At 49.8% G+C, this 13889-nt stretch overlaps 1 protein-coding gene across 1 annotated transcript in view; it reads left to right on the top strand.

Annotated features, from left to right (window-relative positions):
• NEGR1 (neuronal growth regulator 1) overlaps nucleotides 1-13889 on the top strand; it is a 188515-nt gene that overhangs the window by 111560 nt on the left and 63066 nt on the right. The window contains exon 4 of the mRNA XM_085231420.1: nucleotides 1900-2031. Within this exon, the coding sequence (XP_085087546.1) occupies nucleotides 1900-2031 (132 nt within the window). The remainder of the gene's footprint in view (nucleotides 1-1899; nucleotides 2032-13889) is intronic.

Here is a 13889-nt window from a genome sequence, read left to right as displayed (position 1 = left end):
TCTTTACAAATGTGGAGTGTGGCATCGCTAAAGCTAAATGGCCTTACACTGACAATGTTTAAATGGTGCCTAATGTGGTAGGCACATTCTCCTAACAGCAAGCTGTTCAGCTAACCCACACCCCTAGGAGAGGAGCACATACTGTATCATTACAGCATTTGATGTCATTTGAAACCCTGAACGCATGGCAAGTAGTAGGAGCAGCTTCAGATCATTGTCCTGGTTGAATCCAATTGTTTAGGCTGTTCTCAGCATCCCGTGACAACTCCTCTGCAAGAGAGAAAAAAGGTGCCTCTGTGATCCCAGCCTATGGGACCTGATGGGTTCTTAAAGCACAGCCGGCACTCAGATGGCATCCTGATGGCATTGCCACTGGGGAGCCCACCTGCTCATAGAATCATAGAATCATAGAATCATAGAATCATAGAATCATAGAATCATAGAATCATAGAATCATAGAATCATAGAATCATAGAATCACAGAATGGCCTGGATTGGAAAGGACCACAATGCTCATCTAGTTTCAACCAACCAGCAGACCTAGCTGCCCAGAGCCACATCCAGCGTGGCCTTGAATGCCTCCAGGGATGGGGCATCCACAACCTGCTTGGGCAACCTGTTCCAGTGCCTCACCACCCTCTGGGTGAAATTAGGATTCCTCCTAATATCCAACCTAAACCTCCCATCTCAGTTACATGGTTGCTCACACAGAATCCATATGAGGCAGCACACATGCAGGTGAGCCCATGCTGGGGCTTTCAGGCTGCATGAGGATGCTCCCCAGGCTGTGACCTGGAGCCATGATACAGCAGACCTGCATAGCTCAGCTTTCTGCTTGCGCTCCCTAACCCACACTGGGCTCCTCATGCTGACACCAGCTCAGTGGAGCATCATGGAGCTGGGCCTGTTCCACTGCCCAGTGGGACCTGGGGTGCCTGAGCTGGGGCTGCATTGTGGTTAAATATCCCAGGAAATGTAGAAAACAAGCAAACAGACAGCAAAACAGCCTTGGCTCAAATGAAGTCCTCAGAGGTTTTCAGAGCCCCCCTGGCCTTGCACCAGATATTTTTTCTTACTGACTTATGTTTAGCAACGGGAGAGGAAGATGCAACCTTTGTAAAACCCATCCATCCACGCCTTGGAAAAGCTGTCCATATGGCGAGGTGTGCTCACACTCCTCCTGACGCCAGAGACCAGATGTGAAACACGGTTCTTGCTGTGCTCTCTCCCAGGAGCTACATGTGCTCTGCTTTGTTGGGCACTGTGTCACCATGCAGCAGCAGGACCTGGGCATCCCAGCTCGGCTTCACAGCTGCTTCCCTCCCATGCTGGAGAACCCTCTCCTATAGCCCAACATATCCCCAGCAGATAATTACGTATCATTACACATTTCAGCATGTCTAGTTTTAGCTTGGAGAAGAGAAGGCTCCGGGGAGACCTCATTGTGGCCTTTCAGTACTTGAAGGGAACGTATAGACAGGAGGGGTAACGGCTGTTTACAAGGGTGGGTAGTGATAGGACAAGGGGGAATGGTTTTAAACTGAGGCAGGGTGCCAGAGTGCACTGCACAGCTGCCCAGGGGTGGGGGTCAGCATCCCTGGGGGTGCTCGGAGTCGTGGGGATGTGTGTACCACTGAGTGATGTGGGCAGCGGGTGTGGGGAGTGGGCTGGGGGTGGATTGGGGTCTTTTCCAACTGGAAGGATTCTGTGGTTCTGTCTTTAGGTAAGGTCCCAGCAGCTCTGCTCAGCACTGCTCCCATGTTCTGTGCAGTCCATCCCAGGGGTGGGGGCTCTGCGGTGCCCAGCAGCTCTCCCATTCAGCCCTGCAGACCTCAGTGACCCTTCAGGTGCTCTGTGCTCAGCCTCACCTAATTTCTCTCTCTGATTATTTTATTTCAGCAAAACCATTTGAGAGCGGGCAGTACCTGGACATCTATGGAATTACAAGAGATCAGGCTGGGGAGTATGAATGCAGCGCAGAAAACGACGTCTCAGTCCCAGACGTGAAAAAAGTAAAAGTCACAGTAAACTGTAAGTCACGTTGGTTTCTAATCACTAAATCCAATGGAGGAAAGGGGCACTGCTGGGAAGAAAAATGTGACGCAGAGAACTGCTGCTCGTGGTGAAACTGTAGATTTGTTTTTTGGTGGAACAGTAGCGAAAAGCCTGCGGTGTCTGAGGTGTGAGTGGTTGTGACCAGAGGTCAGTAGGAGAGGACCAGGTTCAAACCTGACTGCAGTGCTGGCAGCAGTGTGGGGCCAGCGTGTGGCCTGGGCTGGGCTCCGCTGCGGGCTTTGGGCTTGGTGGTTATTCACTGAGTAATTTCTGTGATTGCTGGTCTGAAACGTTTCTGGTTTAACTTGTCGTGGATGTGCAACAGGACAGGGAGATGAGAAACGATCTGGCACTCTGTGTGGTTGTGCGAGTGGATCCCAGCACAGGCAGTGAATGCGGGCACTGCTGGCACAGGGAGCTGTGCTCTGCCTCTCCTCCGGTGCTGGGGGCACTGCTGTGGGTGCCAGCACGGCCTCCTGTGGGGCTGCAGCCCACAGTTCTGCCCTCCTCGAGTGTCTGCAGAAGTGGGATGATTTCTCGTTTGGGATCGGATTTTATTTGACATTCAGTACAACATGAAATGTTCAAAATGGTGTTCTTTTCCCTTCCAAAAAAATGTAAAAAAAAAAAAAAAAAAAAAAAAAGAAAAGAAAATGGGAATAATTACACTAATCCACTCTAGCTGTGAATTTTCTTAGGTTAAGTGCAATTACGCAGCTTGTGATTTGCAGCAGTTCCTACTCTGAAAATCGCTGTGGCATCGTTACTGATTTACAGATGCTGGAGGCCCTGGATTTGTGTCCCCCCGCAACTCACAGGCTGAGTCCATCACAGTTCTCTGTAAAACCCATGGGCTGAAAACCACAGTGCTGGTGGAACAAGTGACTGCTGGGCTGTGTGCAGGTTGTTGTTACTGGAGGACTGTCAGGAAGAGGCGTGGTGCAGATATATGTGCATAGATGGAGCGTTTTGGTCAGGCGCTGGCACAGCCCAGGAGTGGGGGATCAGCATCCCTGGGGGTGTTCCAGAACCATTGGGATGTGGCACTGAGGGACGTGGGCAGTGGGCATGGGGGGGTGGGCAGAGTTTGGATTGGGGTTCTTGGAGGGTTTTTCCAACCTCAATGGATCTGTGATTCTATAAATGCGAGGGGCTGTTGTGGGGTGACGCCCTTCACACAAGCCCTACCCAGAATGTGCTGTGTGGTTTAAGTAATGCCTGGTGGTAGAGTCCAGAAGGGGCAGCAAGCTCTGCTTGCTTTATCAAAACAAAAACTGCCTCTGAAGACTTTATGTCATGGGAGCCTAAAGAAGGGTAAAACTCACTGCCTTGGGAACTCTCAAAGTGATCATAAAAGGGAGAAGATGATAGCCCTGCTTAGCATATTTTATTTAAAAAAAGAAAAGAGGAGTGGTAAAAATCATGACATCATCCATTCTCCCTCATCTTCTGAGCCAAGATCAAAACTTGCACAAATCCTTATTTAGATCAATCATCATGTTCATTGGCCAAAGCCAGAGCTCTACTTTAATGTGAGCAGTTTGTGTACCAGTAGACTTGTGCCCTGTCAAACTGCAATTGCTTCTGGGATCAGTTGCCCAGTTTCCTAGGGACAGTTGGGGTTTGTCATTGTGCGTGGGAAAGATCAGCCTTGTGGCACTGCTGGGAGCACTGAGGCCAGTGGGAGCTCCCCATGTGCCATGGCCAGAAGCATGGCTGTCAGGCAGCCGAGCTGCAGGGGTTGGGATTTGACCTCTCTCAACACCAAGGCAGGGGGGCTGTGATGACGGAGGTGTGCGAGTGTCGGTGCCAGCCACAAGCAGGGCAATCGGGTCTGACAGCAGGGCACTTCCAGTCATGGCAGAGGGAAGTTATCAGGAAGTGTCCTTGGCTGTAGCGTGGGTGCACCTGGCGCTGGGTTTCCGTGCCAGATTCAGGCAAACTGCTAGCTCTGCACTGGGACATGCAGAGTAGTTTTACTCAGTTTCTTGCAAGTAAAGAAGAAAATGTCCAAAAAAAAAAAAAAAAAAAAATCAGAAGCAATGCAAAACTAGGATCTGTCTACAGCTTGGAAGTGTTTGTATATGTGAAAGATTTGTCACAGTCAGCGAACTGCACACGCACTTCAGTGTGCTGAGTGTGCTGTCCTCACCCTCAGCTCCGCAGCCCCTGCAGGGCACATCTGCTGCAGGCAGGAGCCCTGAGCTGCACCTCACTGCTGCGGGCTGTGCTCTCCTCTGCCACTCACCATCACCCCTGTCTCCCCAGCAGCACATCAACGAACCCCGAGCGGTTCCAGTGAACATAAGCATAATTCTGAATATGGTATTCATTCCATATAGCAGCTGTTCAGTCACCTGAGCAAATACAGGGACATGGCCAGGCCTGGCTTACTTCTGAACTTCAAGTTTGGTGGCTGTGCAGTCCTGCATCCCCAGGCAGACATAACCAGTTTGCTGGCCACCACGCTGCATACGCTCTGCAGCTTTTTGTGACTCTGCTTTGGGACTTTGGGTTTGTCCTTTGTGCCGTTTCATATTGCATAATCCACATTTTGTAGTAACTTATGGGTGTCCGCATGGTTTCCCTTTTTTAAGAGGTGTTCCGAGAGGCTGTGGTGTGTTTGTGTTTGCATTCTGAGGAGGAGAATCATTGGTGGGGTCGCAGCATCAAGTGGTGGGAGGGGGATGGTTCCTGAGAGAGGAAAACTATTCCCAATCATGTTAAAATCAATACAATAGAATATGATTTCACTTCAAAGCAAAACTTACTAGCATTTTCTACCGTGATTTATAAAGCAAATGCTGATGGATAGATGCTGATCTCAAAGCCCCTGTGAACAAACCACTGCCTGCTTAGCAGGAGCTCAGCAGCAGCTGTGAGCAGCCCTGTGCCCCACACCTGTCCCTGCAGCCCCACACACGCTCTGGTTTGTGGTGACACACTTAGAAAGATTAAACACAACCATCTCCAGAAGTACTGCAGTCATGCTGAGATGATGAAGAATGAGGTGTGTGCATCACGAAGCCGGCGTTTATCTTAATTTAGATAAAATTTTCAATTACCCAAATAAATAGTCAACGTGGGCTGTATTGCAGCATTCCTTCTTTTCAGATGCCACATAACTGGTTTGTTATAGCTGGATCTTGTGGACTGCACTGAATTAAGTTCAGCTGCCTTTTGGAGAGGAAAGAGAAGCCATTCATCTCTAATTAAAAGGCAGTGATTTAATTTCAGCCTTGATGAACCCCATCACGTGGCAGATTGAAGGCCAGGTGTGCTGAGGCTTGCTGAGGAGGTGCAAATTGCAGTTGCAGTGCTGAGGATGTGCGGCTGCAACAGAGGAGGAAACTGCTTTGCAAATTCGGTGGGCAGCTGACAGAGCAACAGGGAGGTAACCCAAACTGCTCCTGCTATGGAATGGACCACTGCCTGCTTGCAAAACCATATCCTTGCACAAAGATCCATTTGATCTGGAAATAATAAGGAGAAAAGAAAACGGACATAAGCAGATGACCAGATAACCGGTACCCAGCCACATTTTGCCCCTGCCTCGGTGCAAAGCTGGTGCCCCCAGCTTTGGTGGGGGGACGGGGGCATTAAGCAGCACACAGGCAGCACATGCTGCTGATGCCAACCTGTTCGCTGTGCTCAGCCCACGGGTTGTCCCAAAGCACTGAGCCTGGCCCTACTGCAGCCAGAGCTGATGGCCCAGCACGCCCTGCTGGCAATCACTCTGCGTCTTGGCATCTTCCAGGTGCTTTCACACCTTTGATTACCTGAACGGCATTTTTATGGGGAGTGAGGACAAATGGTCTGGTTTATAACTCCCTGGCACCTGCCTGTGGTTCAGGAATGCTGTAGTTTTGCACTGGCATCGTCCAGCCCTTGGTGGCACCCATGTCTGGTGGCTGCTGTTCAGCTCTGAGTGGAGCGAGCAGCGCGGGGCTGGGGGCTCAGCGTGCAGTGAGGAATGGGAGCTCAGCAGGCACCAAGCACTGCTACAGGTGGCTGTGTGTAATTCTGCACTGCTCCCTTCCTGCTCCTTTCTTTCCTGCTGCAATAGTTTGATAAGACAATTTATGTTGTGCTTTTAGTGGAGTTTTTTTTTTTTTTTTTTTTTTAATTTTCTTATAGAGGGATGTATGAGCTTCTTGTATGAATTTTAAGTGCTGTGTTTGTTTTTGCTTGGCCAGGTTAGGGTTTTGCAGAACAGCTTAACTCATTAGCATTTCTTAGAAGTCTGCCTTACTGTTGCTATGACATTTGCATAATATTATGCACAGTGCTCTGATTTTACTTTGAAATCAGACATACTGTACAAGCCACTCTAACCTAATTACATCAGTAACCTGAGACCTACCAGGAAACTCAAGATGGGACTCAAGTGTGTGCTGGGGCTCCCAGTGCCCGGACACAGGGCTGTGACTCTGTGCTCCCCGAGAGTGCCTTGCTGCCAGCCAAAGGAAAACATTTCCTGGGCAAGGTTCTTTATCTACAGTCAGCAAAGAGATTTTCCTTCCATGAAGGTGAATATGCTACGAAAGAAAAAGGCAGTGGTCCCTTCCAAGCCGTGCCATTGTGTGCCGACTCTTCAACCAGAATCACGCCCAAATTGGATGAGCACACACGCTCACGTCTGGCCGTGGCACAGAAGGTCCTCACCTTGAGGTGGCAATGGCTGATGCCTGTTGCATCACACTGCTCCTTAATGATGAGGGCCCGCAGCACTGCCCAGCACTGCAACAGCACACAGCAGTTTGCAGCCCCAATTCCCACTGACCATTCTGAGAGGCACATGTGCACAGTGCCTCAGAGGATTTAGCTCCACAGTACTGTTTTGAAGTATCTAAATTACACTTTAAAAGTTAAAAGCACTCCGGAGTGTCGGTTTAATTGACTTCCTGTGAAACACGTTTCTCTGAATTCTCTGGTTACCTTTCAAAAATGGGATTTTGGCTTCCAAGTCACACTGGGGACTCGTCAAACTCTGGCTGCTGGTGAATATTTGATTCTGCTCGCAGATCTGTGGAGCTCAGTGAGAGTTTTCCTGGAGGCACTGCTCTGTGCACATCCTCTGGGTGCCGGTGTGCAGGCGGTGCCGGCGCAGCCACGGCCGTGTGCTGTAAGTCAGTCTGTGGGCACAGCAGAGAATGTGGCCGGCACGAGCTGCGACCATTGCATGGCTTCAGGTCTCCTCATTTGTCACAAATCTGGTTTCTTTGGGCTGAAGGCTGAGAGTGTTGGTCTGCTTTCGTTTTGCCTCACCAGCATTGCTGGGAGCACGTGGTGTCCTCCCTCTGCTCCACTGTTTTCTGTTTCTGTTCTGGAAAGCTGTGCTGAAAGCACCGGGGGAGCCTTGTGAGTGGTGGAGTGGGGCTGCCCCATGGTGTGCTGCCATGGACCAGGGGCTGGCGGGGCACGTGGGCAGCATCATGGCTGTGGGGATCCCTATGTCCTGACCTGTGCATCCTGTCGGTGTTAAATGTTAACCTAATCCTAAAGATCAGATTCTCTGTGCTGTCCAGCTGGTCTGGTTCAGTAGCTGTACCACTTGTATCAGAGCTGCTATTGTAAAAAGAAAGATGTGGGAAGATCCATAGTGGAAGGATGGAGAAGGCGCCTTCCCTGCAGCACTGTATGCACAGCTGAAGGCAGAGGGGTAATGGTGTGATCTGCCTCTGTACCTGTGGGCCAGCTCTGGAGGATGGGCAGCCCCCTGCCCCAGCTAAAGGTGAGGCAGCAGCTGATGCAAAATCACAGATTATCATTGAAGTTGGTGACAGAACTTCTCTTCGGGTCCAGCCCCCAGAAGAGGAGCTGCCTGCAAAATATTTTACATGAAACCTGTAAATACAAATAGTTCTTTCGACCTAGGGTAAAGATCTTTGAAGAAATTTGTGCTATTCTTTAAATAGAATTTTTGGTCGTGTACAATGTAATTAGAGTCAGGACTCTCTAACTTTTGTGCCTTTTTTGGGTTTTTGGTCTGCATTAGGGCTAAACTCTGATTTATTTAAGCTGCAAATTGCCCTTATCTCTGAGCTCACATGTATGAGATATATGACGCACCATCCCACAGTAACACCTAACGAAAAACAGCTTTTACCAATTCAGATCAATAAAACTGGTCATGTATTTAAATCCATCTCAATTAGAGTCGGGAGGAGAATAGAGTTGGAACAAAGAAAATGGTTTTCTCCTCATAGGTGGGGAAAGGAGCGTCTTCTGAAGGTAATGTTTGTCATTTTTTTGTCCTTTAGGTATTTTTATTAGCATTTCAGAAGTCAGATTAAAACAATATAGTTCAGGTTACTGACTCGAGAGCAATTTGGCTTTGGAATTAACATTGATTTCTTTCTGTAGTAGTTTACTGTTGGGTTCTGTAAACTGCTGCGCGGTCGCTGCTTACCCTGGAAAGTGCTGCTCATATCGAAGCGTGACAGAATTGGTTATAACATTCCTTCATGTAGATGGCTTTCCGTTGCCACAGCACGTAATCAGGAGCTCTGGCAACGTGCAACGAGGTGCTGTGTTTGGAGGAGTTGGAGTGTTGGTGCTTCACGTGGCCTTAAGGCTGCCGGGAGTGCATCTCTTGGTCTGGGCTCCTCTGAGCAGCCACTGGCCTGTTTGGCAAGCCAGCCTGGCTGCGTGATGGGAGGGAAGAGGTGCCCAGTGTAATGGCAGCACCACTGCAGCACCTGCTGTGGCTCCAGTGGGAAGCAGTGTGTCCAGCACAAAGCTGGGAACCTCGCTGCGCTGCTCAGCTGTGTTCCAGCACATCTTTGCAAGTGTTCTTTTCTTAGGAAGCAGCCTTTCCGACTTAGCCATTAACAGATTCTTTCTGCAGCTCCAAACTGGAGCTGGCTGTTTCAGAGGCACATGGAGGCTGGTAATTTGTCATTGCTGCAGTGCTAATGCTGGGGACTGCATTGAAAACCCATCTGAGAGTAATCTGTTCCCCATCCCCAGGAAAACCCCCAGGGCCATGGAATAAAAACAGCTGCACTCATTTGCAGGTATCTGTGCTCTGCCAGTAGTTACAGGTCCACATCTTGTGCCATTATGGTGTGCCATAACGCTATAAATGCTATACAGTGTGTTTATGCATCTCTGGGAAACTGTCTTGCAGCAAATAATAGAACACCCACAGCAATGCTTGAAAAACATCACCAGCAGGATGCTGTAAGGGCACAACACAAATGCTTCAGGCCACTGCTGGGAGAACCTCTGGGCAGGAGAATGAGCGGCCAAAAACAAATGAAGAGATTGTTTTTTCAATAACTGTTTAACAGTAACAGATTTGGTAACTATTGTGTCACCATTTCAAAGACAAAATAGGGTTACAGAAAGGTTGTGGGCTCTCTCTGCATCCTCTTCTCACATCTCCTGGCAGCAGCAGCAGTGACACCGAGGGCAGTGAGAGCAGTGCCATCAGCAACGACAGCACTGACAGCAGTGGCTGCAGCAGCTCTGCTCAGGGCTGCCGCTCCAAGCCTGCTTGGTCCCAAGGGCTCTGCTTGCAGCCCACCGTCATCCCCAAAGACACGAAGGTCCCCACTCACAGGCAGGAGGGGCTCCTGCCAGCCGGTGGGATGCAGAGTGAGGGAGGGATGGCAGCGGCAGAGGAGCAGCTCTGTGGGCAGCCACGCTGGCTGGAATGAACGCTTTCTCCCAGCTCTGTGCCACCGCACGCTCCTCAGCCTCCAGGTGATCCCACTCCAAACACTAGCTGAAATACAGTTCATGAAAATTAAAGTATTAATAGAAGATGACTCATCTGTAAAGAGCTTATGCATTTCAAGAAGCAATTTAAAGTATACAGCAGGCTCTGTAATACTCCAGACTAGAACCAAAATTAATGGAGAGCTCTTCAGCTCCCAGGAGTGTTCACTTGCCCAGATTGCTCTTCAGCAAAAACAATTACTTAAAATATTTCTTGTAATAGTCTGTACATTGCGCAGCAGTATTTCTCCTGGTGGCTGCAGTGCTCTGTGCTGCTGCAGGCTGAGCTCCCCGGCTCTGCAAGGTGGGAGCTGGGAGGTGTTTGGATGCATCTGGTGATGCCAACTGGGCCACGCAGGAAGAGCCAAGCCAGATCTTCCAGTCTCTCAATTGTTTTATCTTTTCCTGCAGCCGTGGCTGCCCTGAGCTGGTAGCGATCTGTTCAGCACAAGCAGTGTGCATGGCATGGCCGTGGTGCCACGGTACCCTGCGCAGTGCTCCATTGAGGCACCCGGTCCTGGTGAGGCTGTAACGACATTGATACAACCTGCTCATCCCCAGCCAGGTTGCTAAATTAGCTTTTAACAACTTCTGCCATTTGGCTGGTGTTAGCAAGTGTGTGTGGCACAGGCATGCAGAGGCACTGGATCTCAGCTGGAGGAGCTTTGAGAAGCAATATTTCTGTTTTTATGACTTAGAACAAACCGGTGATACTGACACGAGAGAAAGGGAAAACTGCCAGTGTTGTTCTTTAGGTGTTATAATTCATAAAGCTTTTGTCTGCTTCTTCTCTTGCTTTCCACCCCTCCTCAAACAGAAAGGAACTATGCTGAGGTTGATTTGGATGTTGGAGCTGCAGAGCTGACACCAACACTTGCAATGAAGCTCTAACAGCCAGCAGCAAGGCTGTGCTCAGGGTCTGAGGATGGGGTACAGTTATGGACTGAACTGCTTCAGTGCTTCAGCAGCCCTGACAGTGGCTGCACGCCATGCAATAAGATTACGGTCGTCATTTCTAGGTTGAAAGACCCCGAGTTCAGTTCAGAACGCGCCGTCTCCAGTATATTTTGAGCAAAAGTAGGATTAACATCAAGCTCAGCATTCAGGTTCTCACTGCTTCTGCACCTGGTACCGTTAATGGCAAAAGAGCATCTCAGGAATTATCTTTCAGTGCAGCAATTGAATGTGCAAATGGAAAATCCCACTGCTCCAGACCTCAGGGGAAAGAGGTCACATCTGCAGCCCACTGTTGGCTTGAGAAATGTTGTCCGCTGTTAAGAAGCATGCAGACGTTCTTTAACAATGAGCAATTCTAACAAAACCACCAAGTGTTCATCAGGAACAACCCGTACAGCCCTATGAATGCCCACCCATGGCTCTCTGGTTTCAGCATTGGTCTTGCTCAGAGCTGTGTGTGCTTTGCTTTAGGGTGAGGGCATCCATTGCACTCAGTCCTTTGGCTGTTATCCGTTGAAACGATCACAAAACTGAGGATGAAGGAATGATGTTATATGGACAATCTTATAAGAAAATGCAGAGAGAGGCTCCCGAGGTGCTCTTGCTTCCACTAAAGGCCTCTTCAGAGCAGCAGCTGGGCTCACTGGGGACCAGACCGCAGGTGGCACACTGGGGGAGGCTCTGGGCTGCTGCAGAAGGGATGGTTCCATCCCTTAGCTGAGATAAGCCACCAATCCCTGCCCCACACTACCCAGCGTTGCCCCGGCCTAGCTTCACTCCTGCCCTTGCTTTGGTCCAGCATGGGTTTGCAACACCCAGAGCTTTGGTGACTTTACTGCTTAGAGTCAGAGGATCGACTTTGAGCCGGGTCCTGCCTGCGTGTCTGTGCTCGTTGCCTCTCGCGTGGATTGTCCTGCTTTGGGAAACTTGCTGCTGCAAACTGCTGAAGGGGAAAACCTTTCTGTAAACTTCATTTGTTTTTAATACAGAGCAATAGCTCCTGGACCCTTCATGGCTCTCCCTCATTCTCCATGAGATACATATGTATATCAGCTCTAGCACGCTGTCAGCGAACAGTGGTTTTCAATCAAAAAGACTGTCAGTAAAGCTGATTCACTAACAAGAAAGCTGTCAAGCTGTGACAGCTGCTGTCTTTGCAACCCCAAACAATCTGTTCGGTGCTAACTCTGACTTATGCTTCCATTTATTATACAGTAGTAATGAGTACTGTCCTTAGAAATATCATTTTGGAGAGTACACCTAGCTGCTTTGTTATGTATGTAGAATACATCAAATTGGATCCAAGCTGCACAAGTTTTTGACAAAAAAGTGGTCCTTGTCATCTGAATCATTTTTTTTCCCTCATTTCTAAATGTTGTTTCAGCATTTACGTCATTTTTGTAGTTAAGCCTCAGCCTGAAAATTGTATTACTTATTAGAAAATGAGACAAATACAATTTCTGCTTTTCCCATCATGCTGGAAAATGGCACCTAACCTTGAGCACAGCGCTCAGACCTACAGAACTGGGTAAAGAAGGGCTGTTGTGATGCTCCCGGGGGAGGGGATCACACCTCCCAGCCCACAGGGAGAACTGATGCCGATGCTGCTGTCCAAGCGCAGTGCTGGCATCCAAATGCTTGTTAATGCTTTCTTTTGTTTTCTTTTTAATTAAATAAAAGCACATTGGCAGTCTCCTTCAGCAAACTCTTCCAGCAGTAACTTCTAGCTTTGCAGACCTAGGTCTCTCTTGTTTCAGTTACCGTCGCTTGTCCTGCCCATCAGTGAGAGAGGGAAGAGCTGATCCCACTGCAGTTCTGTGATACATCTCCCCACCAAGTCAGCCCCTCAGCTCCGCTGATCCCAGCTCTCTCTGCTTTCCAGCCTTGGTCCTCAGCCCAGCTCAGCTCCCGCTGGTCCCACCCGACCCACACTGTGCACACGCTGTGATTCCCACCTCCCAGTGCCTTCTCCTGCGTTTGTGCTTCCTGAGCATGCAGGGCTCGGGCAGCTTCCCACCCACACTGTGTGCTGTGGTTTTGTTCCAGACTCTCTTTCCTTGAAAACCTCCCAGCCGGCTTTAATTCACTTTCTCCTCAGCTGTGCTGCCAAGAGACCTACTTAGCAATTCCTGGAATTTGTTGAAGTCCATTGCTTTCATCTCCCTTAGAGGGAGAGAAGCGGCACAGTGAGAGCACTCATGTTTGTTCTCGCCTGGGCATGTGGCCAATCTCTCCTTCTGGGTTGGCACCGACGTTGTCCATCGTACCCCAACTCCCTGCAGGACCGCAGCGTGCTGAGGCTCACTGCCCCACTGCTCGTGGGCACGGGGTCTGAGTGCCGCAGGCAGAGCAGCAGCACTGTGCTCACAGCCATGTGCACTGGGTGCAGAGTGGATCCCCTGCAGGTAGGTCTCTTTGGGGCCAGCACTCCCTCTTGGGTCCATCAGTAGGGTTCCATCAGCACCACGCATTATGTTCAGAGGCAGACAGGTTCGTTCTATTGTCTCAGGTGAATGCAGACTCTCCCATGGCCTTTTGATGAGACAGTTGATGGGAAATCTTCAATGACAACATTTCCCTCAAATTGCAGTAGTAAGAGCAGCGATACAAAGAACAGTTTTGTTGCCATCGTGCTTTTTGCCTTTGTTTGTTTTGAAGACTGTGAAATTCCCTTTCGTTGCCAATCTTACCAGGCCTCATCCACAGCCCCTCTGAAATCAACATAAAGATTTTGACATCAGTTGAATTTGAATCGCGCTTCAATGGCCAATGGAAGACGAAGCCCTGCTCTGGTGTACCAAGCAGTGCCAAGCAGTGAGCACATCACCCTGGTCGCGTGCGGTGCATCTGCTCCCTCCAAATGGCCAGCAGCCCTGCATGGCCACGGGGCTTGCTCCATGCCCACCCCCACCCAATACCATCAGCAGGGCCACACGTATGGGTGGGACACAGCTGGGACTCAGCCCTGCTCCCTGGTGCTGGGGAACAGAAGGGCTGGGTGAGCGAGCAGCTAGACAAAGCCTGATGGGCAGGAAGCAGAGCAGCCCCCGCCTGCGTGCCCACCTGCTGTGTCTGCTGGGCTCTGGGGGTGGCTGTTGGCTCTGTCAGGTCTTGGAGGTAGGGTTGCTCCTCGTCGTTCCTGTCACTCAAGC

The sequence above is a fragment of the Meleagris gallopavo genome, chromosome 10 (assembly GCF_905368555.1).
Source record: "Meleagris gallopavo chromosome 10, MGAL_WU_HG_1.1, whole genome shotgun sequence".
Classification (NCBI taxonomy): Eukaryota; Metazoa; Chordata; class Aves; order Galliformes; family Phasianidae; genus Meleagris; species Meleagris gallopavo.
The sequence above is the reverse complement of the archived record's forward strand: the minus strand, read 5'-3'. Positions and strand labels throughout refer to the sequence as shown.